The following is a 14,022-nucleotide window of genomic DNA, read 5'->3' as shown; positions in this document are numbered from 1 at the left end:
CTTAGAAAAAGGAAAGGACGTCCAGCTGTTGTGTCCTTGATCTCCTCCTTCACACGTGAATTCCTAGAAAATGTTTGAAGTGCTACCAATGCAGCCATATAAGAATGTTGACGAAAGTCAATGGGCCTCTCGCATGCGGCACTTACACGTGGCCGAGTTCATGGGCGATGGTGAACGCTGTGCTCAGGCCGTTGTCCTCACTGATGCTGCAGCTCCTGTACGGATCGCACACAGTACCCAACTCAGCCAGTCCTGAAAGGTAAGAGGATCAGTTCAACTTCCCAGTGTGATGGTTAAGGGACCTCTCTAATGCTGTGAAGATCGGCTCTTATTTCATAGTTCTAGACTTAAAAATTATGTCCGAAGAAATAAACTCCTCCCAAAATAGACTCGGTAGTAATTTTAGATTTGTTTTCTGATGACATATTTGATTTTCAATCAGATTTTGTCCTGCCCACATTTAGGTCGAAACCTGTGCGAGTCTGCTGACCTCAACGATGGAGGATGTGGACATTTCCTTAAATCAATACAAAATTAGCTTCACTACCTCCTTAAAATGCAAAGCGTGAGGCAGTCCCTCGTGTGCTGTGTTTGGATGTGTGTTGCTCGATGTTTGCTACCGGAATAAGCCAAAATCTACTCCCACGGATCTCGGCAATGGGCCAAGAAAGAAACCATTCACTTTTAGTGGGAATCATGTTAGTTGTTAAACACTCCGTAATGAGCATCTACAGGACTGGAGTGGGCATTAGAGCGCAACTGTTGTTAAGTCGCACTTTTTGATACAGCTCTTACATAGGAATTAATTCAAATGCATATACACCTAAGGTTATAGGTGAGTGCATAGTTTATGGTTGAATGTTGGTCAGTATGTTTTAATTTAATAGCAACTTACCTAATGTGTCACATTTATCCCGTGCTCTGCAGATGTCTTGTCTGTGGTGAAAGTACAGACAATTCAAGAAAAACATAAGGAATATCCTTATTAATAATACAGTCTACAATAATTTTAAAAAAATAATTGGCACCTCGTGATAAGGATGGCGGTGTCATGGTGTGAGGGTTGATTATCATCCGGGACATTTTGACTATGCTGCCAAATGCAAAAGTTTTTCAGAGTGGTCTGTGCGTTAAATGAAACAAGCGGACCGTCCTAAGAAAAAGAGCCACGTTAGATGCAGAAAATGTCAGGTATGTTCGTTGGCCCTACATATGTTAATTAGCAGTTCTTACCAGCTCATTGTTTATTATGACTAATTTTACAATCACAATGTTAATTAGATTGCCAATGCTGGGGTCCTTGTAGATGGAAGATACCTGAATAGAAAACAATGAACAGAAAGCATTTTATAATTTAAGATAGCTCAAATATGAATAATTGTGTTCATTGACAGCCATCCTGTGGTTTAAAGCATGGACAAGAACATTTGGAGGATTAAGTTGATAATGGCTTAACCCCATGTTGAGAAAGCAGCTTTTATCCACAACCAGCATGTGCAGTTGGTCATTTCAACCTCCCCTTGAGGACCGACGGCCCCAGATGCCTGCAAAAGCTGGTATTTGGACGGGAATATGCTCTCTATGTGACATACCTGAGCATATTTTTTTAACATTCATCAAAGCTGCCAGAGAGGCAATGCCTCGGACCGCCCTCTCCCCCTTGGCTCTTTGAAAATTGTGTTTACACCTGTTCGAGGCTGCCCTTTTCTTTCTCACAGACCCCCAAACCTCAAAGGCTGTGTGATGGACTCGTAGTAGGTACAAGAAACATTCAATTTACAGTGGATCTAAAAAGTCTGCACACCCCTGTTCAATTGCCAGGTTTTTGTGATATAAACAAATGAGACCAAGATAAATAATGTAAACAGTAACCTGTACAACTCAATTGAAATTGGCTGTGTTCAGAATTAAGCAGTCACATTCAAACTCATGTTAGAAGCGAGTCAGCACACACTTGCCACCATTTAAATAGCCTCTGATTAACCCTAAATAAAGTTCAGACGATTTAGTTGGCTTTTCCTGACATTTTTTGTCGTCACATCTTACAGCACAACCCACGGGCCGCGGAGAGCTTCCACAGCCTCAGAGGGATCTCAGGTTCAAAGGTAACAATCAGGAGGAGAAGGATACAAATTCATTCGCAAGGCATTAAATATACCAAGTCACTGATGGTGTCGTGGTACACTCGCCTGACTTTGGTGCGGGCAGCGTGGGTTCAGTTCCCACTCAGTGACGGTGTGAATCTGAGTGCAAATGGTTGTCTGTGTCTATATGTGCCCTGTGACTGATTGGTGACCTCAACAGTCTCAGCAGTGTTGAGAAATGGATGTATAAATATACCATGGAACATGGTGAAGACAGTCAGTGGCATTACGAAGAGCTGGTTGTGCCTCCAAAAGTGATGTAAAGATGAGAAGAAAACTGGTCAGGGAGGCTGCCAAGAGGCGGACAGCAACATTAAAGGAGCTTCAAAAATGTCTGGAAAGTACTTTACTGCATGTTTAGTACATGTGACAACAATCTCATGTCTTTTGCAAACTGTATGCATGGGATATGGGGTAGGGTGGCGAGACAGAAGCCTTATCTTACAAAAAAAGAGCACCCCCAACACTGGCTACATTTTGTAAAAGCACATTTGAAATCTTCTAAATGCATGTGGTAAAATGTGTTATGGTTTGATGAAGCCAAGGTTGCCCTTTTTGGCCATAATTCGAAAAGATGCAAACACAACACTGCTCATCACGAAAAGATAACCATACCAACAGTGAAGCATAGCGGTCGCAGCATCATGCTTTGGGGCTGTTTTCCTTTAGTTGGAACTGGGTCCTTAGTCAAAGTGGACGGAATTATGAACACTTCCAAATAGCAGTCAGTGTCAACACAAAACCTTCAGGCCTCTGCTTGAAAGCAAAAAAAAAAATGTTTAAATGTATTTGGGGTTAATCAGGGGCACTTTAAAAGGTGGTTGGTGTGTGGTGACTGCCATTTAACATGAGTTTAAATGTTCTAAACACGGCCGCGTCCCCTTTTATGAGAGGATGTGCACACTTTTGCAAAAGCATTATCTCTGTTGTTTATTTTTACTTACCCTCTTGATTTTTACAATTGTTATCGGTTACATTGACGGTGGAAAACGTTTTGAAATGATTTATCTTGGTCTCATTTTTTATATCACAAAATGGTGGCATTTGAGCAGGGGTGTGGAAACTTTTTGTTTTAGTATACACTGTATCTGTATATAAATTCATCTTTCCATGTACAGTGCCTACATGTGCACTTACTGGAGACTGCATTAGGAAAACCCGTACATTTGGTACCCTTAATAATAATAATTACGTCTAAGCATGCAGATGCACTAAAGCAAATCCATTCATTTGCTTGTGCAGGTGTACCTAATGGTTTGGTCAGAGATCATGCAGTATTCTTCCCCAAAAGTCCGAAGAGCAGGACTTACAATGGACATTAAGGTGAGCATGTAGTGCTGCAGGTTGCTGCCGTGATGTTCCACCATTTTGCTGTCGGCCACCAACATGACTTCAACGAAGCGCGGGAAGGAGAGGAAGCGCTTTGACCGCTTGTGAGGTCTTGAGTCATCACTGCTGCTTTCATTCGCAGCTTTTGCGCCAACACTGCTGCTCGCTGATCTGTGCAAGGCATCGCTTGTCAGGCGGGCACTTAGCGACTCCACATCACTCAGTATACCAGTCCTGGGAACATGCACTTTGTCCGAAGCCACCCCAGCTGTTGGCTTTTTCCTCAGCTTGTGCCTCTTATGCCTGTGTTTGTGTCCTAGAAAGAGGAGCCAGAAGGGAAGAGAAATGTGTTGATTTACAGGGATGTCATGCGAATGAGGACTTTAAAACTACAGCTGCATGGGTTGAAGCTGTAGGTTATGATTCAGATATGTTGCTGTCTCTTTCCCTTTTCGTCATTTCAGCTCAAATTGTGTTGAATGTCGCCTGGAGTGCTTTTTTTCTCTCTCAGAAAAGGGCAAAGAGTTCAGGCTAGGTAAACCTGGCATAAGGCCATAAAGAAAGTAGCACAAGCTGAAGTGCACACACCAGAAGAACAGTCCAACAAGGGAGTAACTTAACATTCTCAGTCCTACTGGGAAATGATTTTAACAATACATTGTTGAATCAGAACAAGCTCACGCTGTGTGGAATCCCTACCTTCGGAAGACTACAATGGTTTACATTAGGCTTAGGAATCTGATTCCAAGTCAAGAGTTCGAAACATCTAACAATAAAACCTAGCACAAGAATGAATTGAAAACATACTACCTCAATTGATGATATTAGAACCATAAATACGTAACTGTATCAAAACGCTACAAATGCTACTCATAGTGACACCAAACATCTGGCAGAGAATAAAGAAAACATTTGAACTAGTCCTAAGGGGCAACTGCGGTTTCCTGCTCTTGATGGTGGCGGTACATTTGTTAGCCAATATACAAGGTCAGAAACCAAATAGGCCAAGACAATGAATTGAAATGGTAAATGGACTGCACTTATTGTATATAGCGCTTTATCTACACCATCGCAGTGCCAAAAGCGCTTTACAAAGCTTCACATTCACCCACTCATTCATACACCAATAGGCGACTGCTGCCTTTCGGTCACTGGACAACCCGCTCTACCTACTGAGCCAGAGCCGCTCACTAATAGCACTAATAGCAATCCCCAGCATTATTACATCATGTCTGGAAATATTGTCTGATCATTTTGAAGATCAGTTTGAAGAATGCAAATCATTATCACCGACTAGTGCTTACACAACGCAAGGGGTGGCCTAGCTAAAGCAGGTGATCTGGGGTCACTATGGGAATGAAGGCAACGTTCATATGTGAGCTTTGTTTTTTCAGCCAAATGCATGATCCCAATGACTGTCACGTTAAGGGAAAATGATATTCTTGCTTTAATTTCTCAATTTGGGTTATTTGACACGGCTTAGTCTTCATGAAATCGGCACTGCATGTTCATGGTAGTGGGTCGACCCAGCTTCCTTATCATAAAGTGGGAGGAAGAGTCAACAGTCAACAGGAAGTTCAGACAGTAAACTGAGATGAGATGATAGAAGGGAGAACTTCCAAATGAGTCTTCCTGTGTGAGATGAGGAAAGCTGCTGTGTATCAGCTATTAGACATTGTAAATGTAATGAATATAAATATATGAAAATCAAACAAACTGTGAATGTTTTTCAATTATGTGTAAAATCCTCACTTTTTGCTAAGCCGTATTCGCTCTCCTTGAATTCGTTAGCCCGATAAGCTATACAGGTTATGATTATGCTACAATCTCTATAAAAACACAATAGACTCGTTTACTATTACATAATCATTTCCTGATACAATTGTAGGGACTTTGGGAATGACGCAGCTGCTGACATCTGTGGGAACTCACTTGAAGGTCTGACGAGACCCACACACACACACACACACACACACACACACACGAGTAGAAATGCTTGACTCCATATGAGTCTACCCTATATGTGCAAGAATAGTTGTGATGCACACAATCTCATCATTGCATCCGCTTCACCTGAAGTGTCACAAGCTGAGTTCTCCACAGATTTCTCTTTCTCAGGTGCACTTTTCCTGTACACAATATGAGGTTTTGTGTGTTCCTCTTCATAATGTTCTCCTTGATAGCTGTGAAGGGGCTCAACAAAATATTCCCCTTCTGGAGATCTGAAGGTACCAAACTGAGGAAAAAGAAAACAAAGCAGTTAATCGCCACCATTCAGTCATCCTACATAATACATACATACCCTTTTGCAAATGTTTACAGTCTAACATCTTAATACTTAGTACCAAAGGGAACATTTAATTGACTTCTCTCAACATCAAGATTTTGTCCTAATGCAAGCTCTATCTACTGCAACATAGTTATAGTAAGCATCAGTGGAATGGGGTTCATTTAGCCAAAAGACATTTGAGGTGAATTTGCATGCACATAAGAATGGTCCCAAAAGTGAGACTAATGATGGCTATCAGAAAAACACCGAGGCTGTATATTGTTGTGCGTTCTTGGCAAGTAAGCCCAAAGTGCTATTCTATGTACAGTACTTCACATGGCACATTTAACGTGACGGGATAACATGGAGGTCTGCGCTGCGATGCACTCGATAAAGCACATGCCAACACGAGCACTTTCCATGTGGTGTTCACTGACGTGCAAATGCCTTGACGCTTCACCAAGTATTAACCAATTGTGTGTAACAACAGCCATCCATTCATTTTCGAGACCGCTTACCCTCAGCAGGGTCGTGGTTGAGCTGGAGCCTATCCCAGCTGACTTTGGGCGAGAAGTGGGATACACTTGAGACTTGGACATGACCAGTCAATCAAAAGGCACAGAATAGATAGATAAACAACCGTTCACACTGCTACATGTTTTTGAATGTGGGAGAAAGCTGAGTGGTGCTTTGCCTCGCAGTCAAGAGTTTCTGGGCTGAGTGTTGATGAGAGCAAGACGCGTGGGTATGAGAGCATTTGAGTAGTGTTAATGAGAGCAAGACTCGTGTGTATGAGAGCATTTGAGTAGTGTAAATGACAGCATTTGAGTAGTGGCAATGAGAGCATTTGAGTAGTGTCAATGAGAGCATTTGAGTAGTGTAAATAAGAGCATTTGAGTAGTATCAATGATAGCATTTGAGTCGTGCTAATGAGAGCAAGACTCGTGCATATGAGAGTGTTTTAGTAGTCCTTATGAGAGCCTTTCAGTAGTTTGTGTGCGTGTGAAAGCATTTGAATCGTAAGTGCGAGAGCTAATCCTGAATAATGTCCCTAACGGCCCCTCGTACCGGACAAGTGTCGTACAATAAATCGTTTGGGCACGAGTGGTTTTCAGTGTTCAAACAATGTGCTCCCAGAGCTTTGGCAATGAATAACAAACTGTCAGCAAATGTTGCTACCCCAATCTCCTCAAATGCTTGACATTCTTTAGTCGGCATTTGGGGCAGACCTCTGTTGGCCATGATGCACCAATTCAACTTTGAGAGGACCGTACTCCAAATTTGCTCTCGTAATAGTCTCGGAGTGGGGCTGCGCTGTGGTGACGTCAGCGACTACCGGGAGAGACCACAGAACCCGACAGGCAGGGCAGAAGGAGCACTTTGCATTCGACATTAAAAACCTGACTTGACAGTTATTGGGCTGTTATATCAGCGCAGAAAATCGTTCGTGTCGGCGCACGTGAAGTGCCAAGCTGGCTTATGAAAGTTAAGAGTTGACAGCTTTTAAGGCGTCACCCAAAGTCGAGAAAAGAAATAAGAAACAGAAGTTAGGCTCGCGTTAAGTAGTCACGTGTCGAAACAACTCACCAGCCCGGAGCACAAACTGATGACTGCGGCGTGCTCAGATTTCGCATTTACTTGTCCTTTATAGAAGCAGTGTCTTAACTCTGTGTCCTCCTCCTCTTCCTCTTCTGTTACGTTATCTCCTCTGGGTACCTCAAATATTGTCACAGTGTAGAGGGGCGCGATAAATCCCGAGTCCAGAGTGAGGTTGAGGTGATAGTTCTGTCCGAAAGCAGAAATCCTGTAGTGGATATTCGGAGAGGACCAGTGCGCCGTAGCGTTGTCGCTATCCTCGTCCAAACTTCGCCGCTTCCTCTTGAAGTGCACGCTGCTTGGGAACTTGTCACCGGCTCCGTCCACTCGCACCGGCCTGACAATCTCATAGGCGCCGATCTCCTCTTTTACTGCACATGCAAACACAACATTGTGTGGAATGTTAACCCCCCCCCCCAAAAAAAAAAAGATGACCGCATTGGAATCTGCGAGAAAGCGCTGCCTTCACTCATTCATTCATTCATTCATTCATTCATTCACACTGTCACGAAGTAGGCCTAGTAAGAAATACTTTACCTGTGCTTGGATTCAACAGCAGTCTCCCCGTCCCCGTGGAAGCGTCGGCAGTTAGCAAATGAGGGAATAGTAGGAATCCCAAACCCCAAAAGAGTACACGCATGATTGTCCACGTTCAGAGGAGAGCGGCAGTTTGTACTCCGGTAATTGTCGTCCTAATAATAACAACACCGACAATGACAATAATAATAATAATAATAATAATAATAAATACTAATAAATACTAATAAGCATCTATTCCCTCGGTCACTCCGGCATTTTCGCCTGTGGTCCCCCCCCCCACCCCCCCCGCCGCCACATCCAACTCAGTGTGTTATCCTCGACTCCCGTCTAGATGTTCCCTGGCCGCCGAGGTACACCACTGCTGGGACGTGAGAGCTCCGCAAGTTCCCAGGCCGACAGGCATACTGCACAGAGGGGTGGGCTGCTCCAAAAACCTCTGCTCCGTTACAGTGTGTGTGTGTGCGTGTGTGCGCGCGCGCGCGTGCGTGCCTGCGTGCGTGTGTGTGTGCGTGTGTGCGCGCGCGTGCGCACCAGCTCTCTCCCCCGGCGAGGGGCGGGCTCAGACAGCAAGGTACACTTTTGCACAAGCCACTATCGTGAACCGGACCGAAGGGTGGTGGTCCCGCGTCCGTTTTGGCTCTCAGGTGCCAGTGTACTGTACTGCAGTGTGTGTGTGTGTTTTTAATCACCTGCAGCCAGGGGTCCGTCCCTATGATTGCGCTGGGCCTGAAGGAATTCGCATAAGAAATTTAAATAATGGGGTAATAATTTACTTTCAAAAGTTTGGGCTTAATCTGGTTTTAAAAGGATTGGAAACTTGCAGCGGTGCACAACAGCGACCATGACAGTAAAGTGGGGGCCCAAATTGAAAAATCTCTGCCCTCGGGCAACTGGTGACTTAATCTTAGCATCGCGGGAGACTTCATAGTTGATGCGAGTGAGAAAATGCAATATGGCAAGCAGCAGAGCCATATAGAGTCTTGATTTGGGGAATTAAATAGGATCTGGAAAAGGGATTGAGAGGGGATAATGGCCAAGGCTTCATGAGCTGTAGCCTCCTCAATGGGACAATACAGCCGGAATGGATGCCTTTATAGGTGCTTTGTGATTTGGAGGATCAAAGGGTGGGGTCCCTGCACCATTCATGCAACCTCGCCATGCCGACAAGCAACCCCCCCCCCCCCCCCCCCCCCACACACACACACACATCCCTATAAAGGTACAGTAACTGTATTATTTTGATAATAGCACAGTGGTACCTTCATTTACCAATTTAATTCACTCAATGACCAAGTTCACAATTAAATGATCTCCTATGTATTAGAAATGTCATGAATCCCTTCCAAAACAAAAAAAACCCTTTCTTTTTTTAAATTGTGTTTTTAATAAAGACACACACCCACTGTAGTATTAGTGAGCTGATGTGTGGCTTTAGAGGGCATAGCCTATAGTGACTTCAGCTCCAGTCAATCATTTACCATGCACCAGTTTTAGCATCCTCTTCATGCTCCTCGAGAGTGTTTTCATTTTATATTTGTGTGTTTGACTGTTTGTCCTTTTCAGTAAACGGAGTATCTGAAACTTGTTGGGAACAACAATTTCAGCTCGCAACACAAAGCAAAGAATCGACCAAGCGACTGCTCCTACTTCCAAAAACTTGTAAGTCAAGGTACCACTGTAGGTTGCTAATTGAGGAGTTACACATGTGAGATTTCTATCAAGCACTAACATTAAATTAATGAAATCAGAAATCAGTCTTTGGGGCAGAATGTAAAGTAAGATCATTGTGAAGATTTTGGGTTACAACGTAACTTTTTTACATGGGCGACTGTTCGTGGGTTATTTATCAGGACAACCTACTGTACAGGATGCTAAGGAAAGATAAAGTACCTGCTAAAAATCATGCTGACAGCATGTAAAAATACCATGACAAAGAAATGCTTCAATCCAGGGTCTCTCAACACCAGGCAACTGGTCCAATAATATGACCGCAATATATGACATTATTATTTACCCACACTCCCCTAGATTAAGATCTGAAACCATATTGAGAAAAATGGGTGAATTTGTTCACAGATTGATGACGAGACAAAGACTTTCAGACCACATCACGGCAATGAATAAATGTGGGAATTATTTGGTGAACGAAGTAATAATGGCTGTGACAGACCACGTATTAAAAGATTACGGTTTTCTGTGAAAACAACTTTTAAGGCTACCTAAAAAACAAAGTCATAGCAGTGGTACAATGACTAAATCCCTCAGGAATCGTATACAGGTAGTATATCATAGCCCATGAATCAGGGATGGATGTCAGAGTTGAAAAGGCCGTGCGACCCGTGACGTTCTGAGCTTTGATGTCTTCCTCAAGGGAGACCTCAGGACATGAGCTGGCTTTTTTTTTTTTTTTTTTTTTTAAACTAGCAACCAATACTAAAAATCCGTTTTGTTTTTGCCAGCAAAAAAAAAAAAAAAAAAAAGGCCTTTTACTTTGTAGAAAACTTCTTCAATCCAGGTGGGCGGAGCAAACTACTAGTGTGAACAGCCTAATAGTGTACAGAGGGTCCTAGTGTTACAATGTTACTGACATACAACATTTCGAGGTTGTGAAAAGTGCCGAAGGTACTCGTAGTTACCATTGTAGTTACTGTTTTTCATTGGGTTGTTCTAAATTCATGGCCTAGAAGTGTTTTTCATCCAAATATTTTCTTAAATATGACTATACTAAAAAATGGGGTTGCGTTGTCTGTGCCGGAACGGACCTCCGTCATAAACTGAGGACCCAGAGTATTCAAGAATAGCATTCAGGTCATCATTGGAGTTGGAGTTACATCGTTGGAGGTGTCATTGAATGTTTTCCGACTTATGTGACATGCTCGTGTGTTGCATGTATCAGCATGCACAATGATTAATTAGGAAGGATAACTAGCACTTGCTGGTGCATTCGGACCGAAGTGCCTGCAGATGATAACATTTGCCTACTGGGGCATTAGTAAGGAGAAACTCTTCACTATATTCTCTGTCTTTCCTGTAAAGCTCGTTACATGGCACAAAGAATCATGGTCATGGAGAAAATAGTTTCCTTATATGCGACACCAACTTTTAAAACCTTAAATTCTTAAATCTTCAGAAGTCCCATTAACAACTCAGGCTTTGCCCCAGCTAAAGCAGGGTACAGTAAACTGAGCCGAAAAGAAAATCAGTAAGTAGGCGACGCCCCCCCTCCCTCAATATTTGTCTATATCTAGATGCCAAAGCATGGCAAATCATCGTCTTTTATTGTCTGCTTTGTGAAACACCTCAAGTTGCCTTTTAAGTATGAAATGTGCTGTATAAATAAAGGTTGGATTGATTGATAGACTGATGCTAAATTACAAACCTGTTCAATATCTACGATTGCACATCCTTATGTGTGTGGTCAACAACGAGTTTGGCCTAGACATGGATTCTGTGAATGGGACGTGAAGCAGAATGATAGTCAATAAGGAAGCGACCTGAAGCTTGGCTTTTTCGCTGAACACAAATAGAAGATCGACTGGTTGTGTTGAGTGTTTGAGTCCTGGTGCTACAACACACATCTGGTTTGAGGAGGAGACTCACGATTGTTGGTGGAGATTTCACTATGTGTGTGGTCATCTCGAGTACACCACACGCTTTAGGATCAGGAAGAACATGCTGAGTTTTTTCCTCATCATGTGTGGGATCGCTCACATTTAAACATTTGGTTAAGATGCTAAAAATCGTTATATGTGTACCAGGCTTAACACCTTTTCTGGTATAAATGAAGAGAAAGTAATAATCTTGGGGCTCAGTGAAATTCTAACATTCACCATCACTGAAGATAAGGTTTAATTGAGGTCCTCAAAATTGCCTTCCGAATCAGCTTTACTAATTTCCCATTCTGGTCACTTTTGTACAGGGGCTGGCTCCTTTCTTCAGGCTAGAAGCTCAAATGTTACCATCAACAGCAAGAGGTTGAACCCCTTTAATTATGTGCTTTTTTTTGGTTAAATTGATGCCTTTTCCCAGAACTCACCATAAAACATTTTTTTACAGCACAGAGGTCACAGGATAATTAAAAAAAAAAAAAAACCAAAAAAACAACGTTTTGTACAACAACGTTTTTTGGTTTGTTGGGGGATATGGCCCTAAATAATGTCAAGTGGTTGTCCTTAATTTGCTATACCATAGCCATAGTTTCAACTGCATGCTTGATTTCAATCTAAGAGTCAATATTTCACATTTATTCTTGAATTGTTATTTGTTCCAGAAGCAATATGGGGATCAAAATGAAGGGACTTTAACTTTAAATGTCACCATCTCCAATCAGCTGGCTCCCTTCCATGTTTCTCAATGGGGAAGTCATTACAGTTGTGTGTGTGTGTCCGTGCGTGCGTTCTCAATGGTCACCGAGGTCATCAGAGTCACCCCTCTCACTTGTGTGCAGGCTAAATCATTCAGGGCAGTTATCAGCAGTGTAAACTTCACTTCCCCTCCAGATCAGATAATCGGCCCGTAGGGAGCGCAAAGCTTGAATGAAGTGGCCAAGCCCGGACTGGGATTTCAAAGAGATGGACTGCAATTGTGGAGCTTTCAAAATCTCTTTTTACTCTCTCTCAGCCACACCCAAGCTGACCCTGTTGGCCCAGTGAACTTGTCCTCATGACAAGCCAATCTCTGTGTGCACCGAGTTGGAAATACTAGAACAGTGATTCTCAAAGTACCACCGGTAGTACGGCAGTTCTCTCATGGTATGCAAAAGAATCACTGAATTAAAAATGTGAATCAAATTTACAAAATTTTAAATATGATCCAATCAAACATATAGCTATGTAGATATGCATGCAGTCAGTTATTTTTTTTTTAATCCAGTGCCATACATTTACTTTTTATCTACGATGCATTTTTTACTTTCAAGTACAGTGCTTTTTTTTTTAAGCACTGTTGAGTTGTATTTAACATAAGTACATCCATCCATTTTCTGTACCGCTTATCCTCACTAGGGTCGCGGGCGCGCTGGAGCCTAACCCCAGCTATCTTCGGGCGAGAGGCGGGGTACACACTGAACTGGTCGCTAGCCAATCGCACTCACATTCACACTTTGGGGCAATTTAGAGTCTTCAATCAACCTATCATGCATGTCTTGGGATGTGGGAGGAAAGCGGAGTACCCAGTGAAAACCCACACAGGCACGGGGTGAACATGCAAACTCCACACAGGCGGGGCCGGGATTTGAGCCCCGATGCTCAGAACTGTGAGGTAGATGTGCTAACCAGTCTTCCACCGTGCTGCCTTAACATAATATATTTTCATTTGTTTTGTAGCATTTATTTAAGTAGGTTATATATTTTTAGTTTACTTTTATACATACACATTAAGTGAATATTTTAAGTAGTTTTTTTTCTGTTCCTTTATTTGAGAGCAATTTTACTGTTCAAACTATTAGTATTACTATGGTAAAATCGATCACATATTACTGAATGCTTTTTAGGATTAAAACGTTTGCCTCGTATTTATTTATTTACATTTTTATGAACACTTGGGCCTACTACGTTACAATGTTTTAATGTTGTTCATTATGGTGCTACTTGAAAAGCTATGTATTCTTTTGTAAGTGGGAGAACCACTGGCCTCGAAAATTGCTGTGGATATGGGTATTTCCAAAATTGCAAATACTGTACAGGTATTCCAAGTGGCAACCGAAAAAAGAATCTGCTCATTAGTCGTGATAATACTCTCAGTAATCTATTGTGAAAAGGTTTTTAGCAAACAAAAAAAAATATATATATATTCTGCTTAAACTGTCAAACTATGTTCTTTATTGTGTAATACTGTATACAAACAGGCATATGTGTACAACCGCAGACAAACACATACAGATGGGTACTGGCATGTTCCACCATCAACACGTCCTCACTTTTTTAATGAGCTTGCGCAGGCGCTAAGGAGCTTTAGCAGAGAGAATGGTGGTTCTGTGAATGTGCTTTAGGGATGGGCCTGGCGAGCTCAACATCTGAAGAGCAATTAGTGTATTGGAAAAGCTCACAGACCATAAGAGAGTGTCCTGGACACTGCCCAAGTGGTACAACAGCTGTCAGCAGCTCCTACCCATGTCGGAATGCTTTCCAGATTATTCGTCTCTGT

General features: G+C 42.5%; 1 protein-coding gene across 5 annotated transcripts in view; it reads right to left on the bottom strand.

Moving 5' to 3' along the window:
• Positions 1-8,267, bottom strand: part of adamts9 (ADAM metallopeptidase with thrombospondin type 1 motif, 9) — a 50,310-nt gene extending 42,043 nt beyond the window's left edge. For 4 of the 5 annotated variants that reach the window (XR_009769280.1, XM_061686983.1, XM_061686985.1 and 1 more), the window contains exons 1-8: positions 7,876-8,267; positions 7,330-7,709; positions 5,547-5,709; positions 3,455-3,789; positions 1,234-1,317; positions 1,029-1,153; positions 896-936; positions 147-252 (exon numbers count right to left, since the gene is read on the bottom strand). Coding sequence is in view for 4 of the 5 variants with exons in the window: in XM_061686983.1 (XP_061542967.1) it covers positions 147-252; positions 896-936; positions 1,029-1,153; positions 1,234-1,317; positions 3,455-3,789; positions 5,547-5,709; positions 7,330-7,709; positions 7,876-7,978 (1,337 nt within the window). In the remaining variant the exon portion in view is untranslated. The remainder of the gene's footprint in view (positions 1-146; positions 253-895; positions 937-1,028; positions 1,154-1,233; positions 1,318-3,454; positions 3,790-5,546; positions 5,710-7,329; positions 7,710-7,875) is intronic. The other variant, XM_061686984.1, reaches the window with a different exon arrangement.
• Between the last annotated feature and the right edge of the window lie 5,755 nt (positions 8,268-14,022).

Source organism: Phycodurus eques, chromosome 10 (genome assembly GCF_024500275.1).
Source record: "Phycodurus eques isolate BA_2022a chromosome 10, UOR_Pequ_1.1, whole genome shotgun sequence".
NCBI lineage: Eukaryota > Metazoa > Chordata > Actinopteri > Syngnathiformes > Syngnathidae > Phycodurus > Phycodurus eques.
This window is presented reverse-complemented; position numbering and strand designations above follow the sequence as displayed.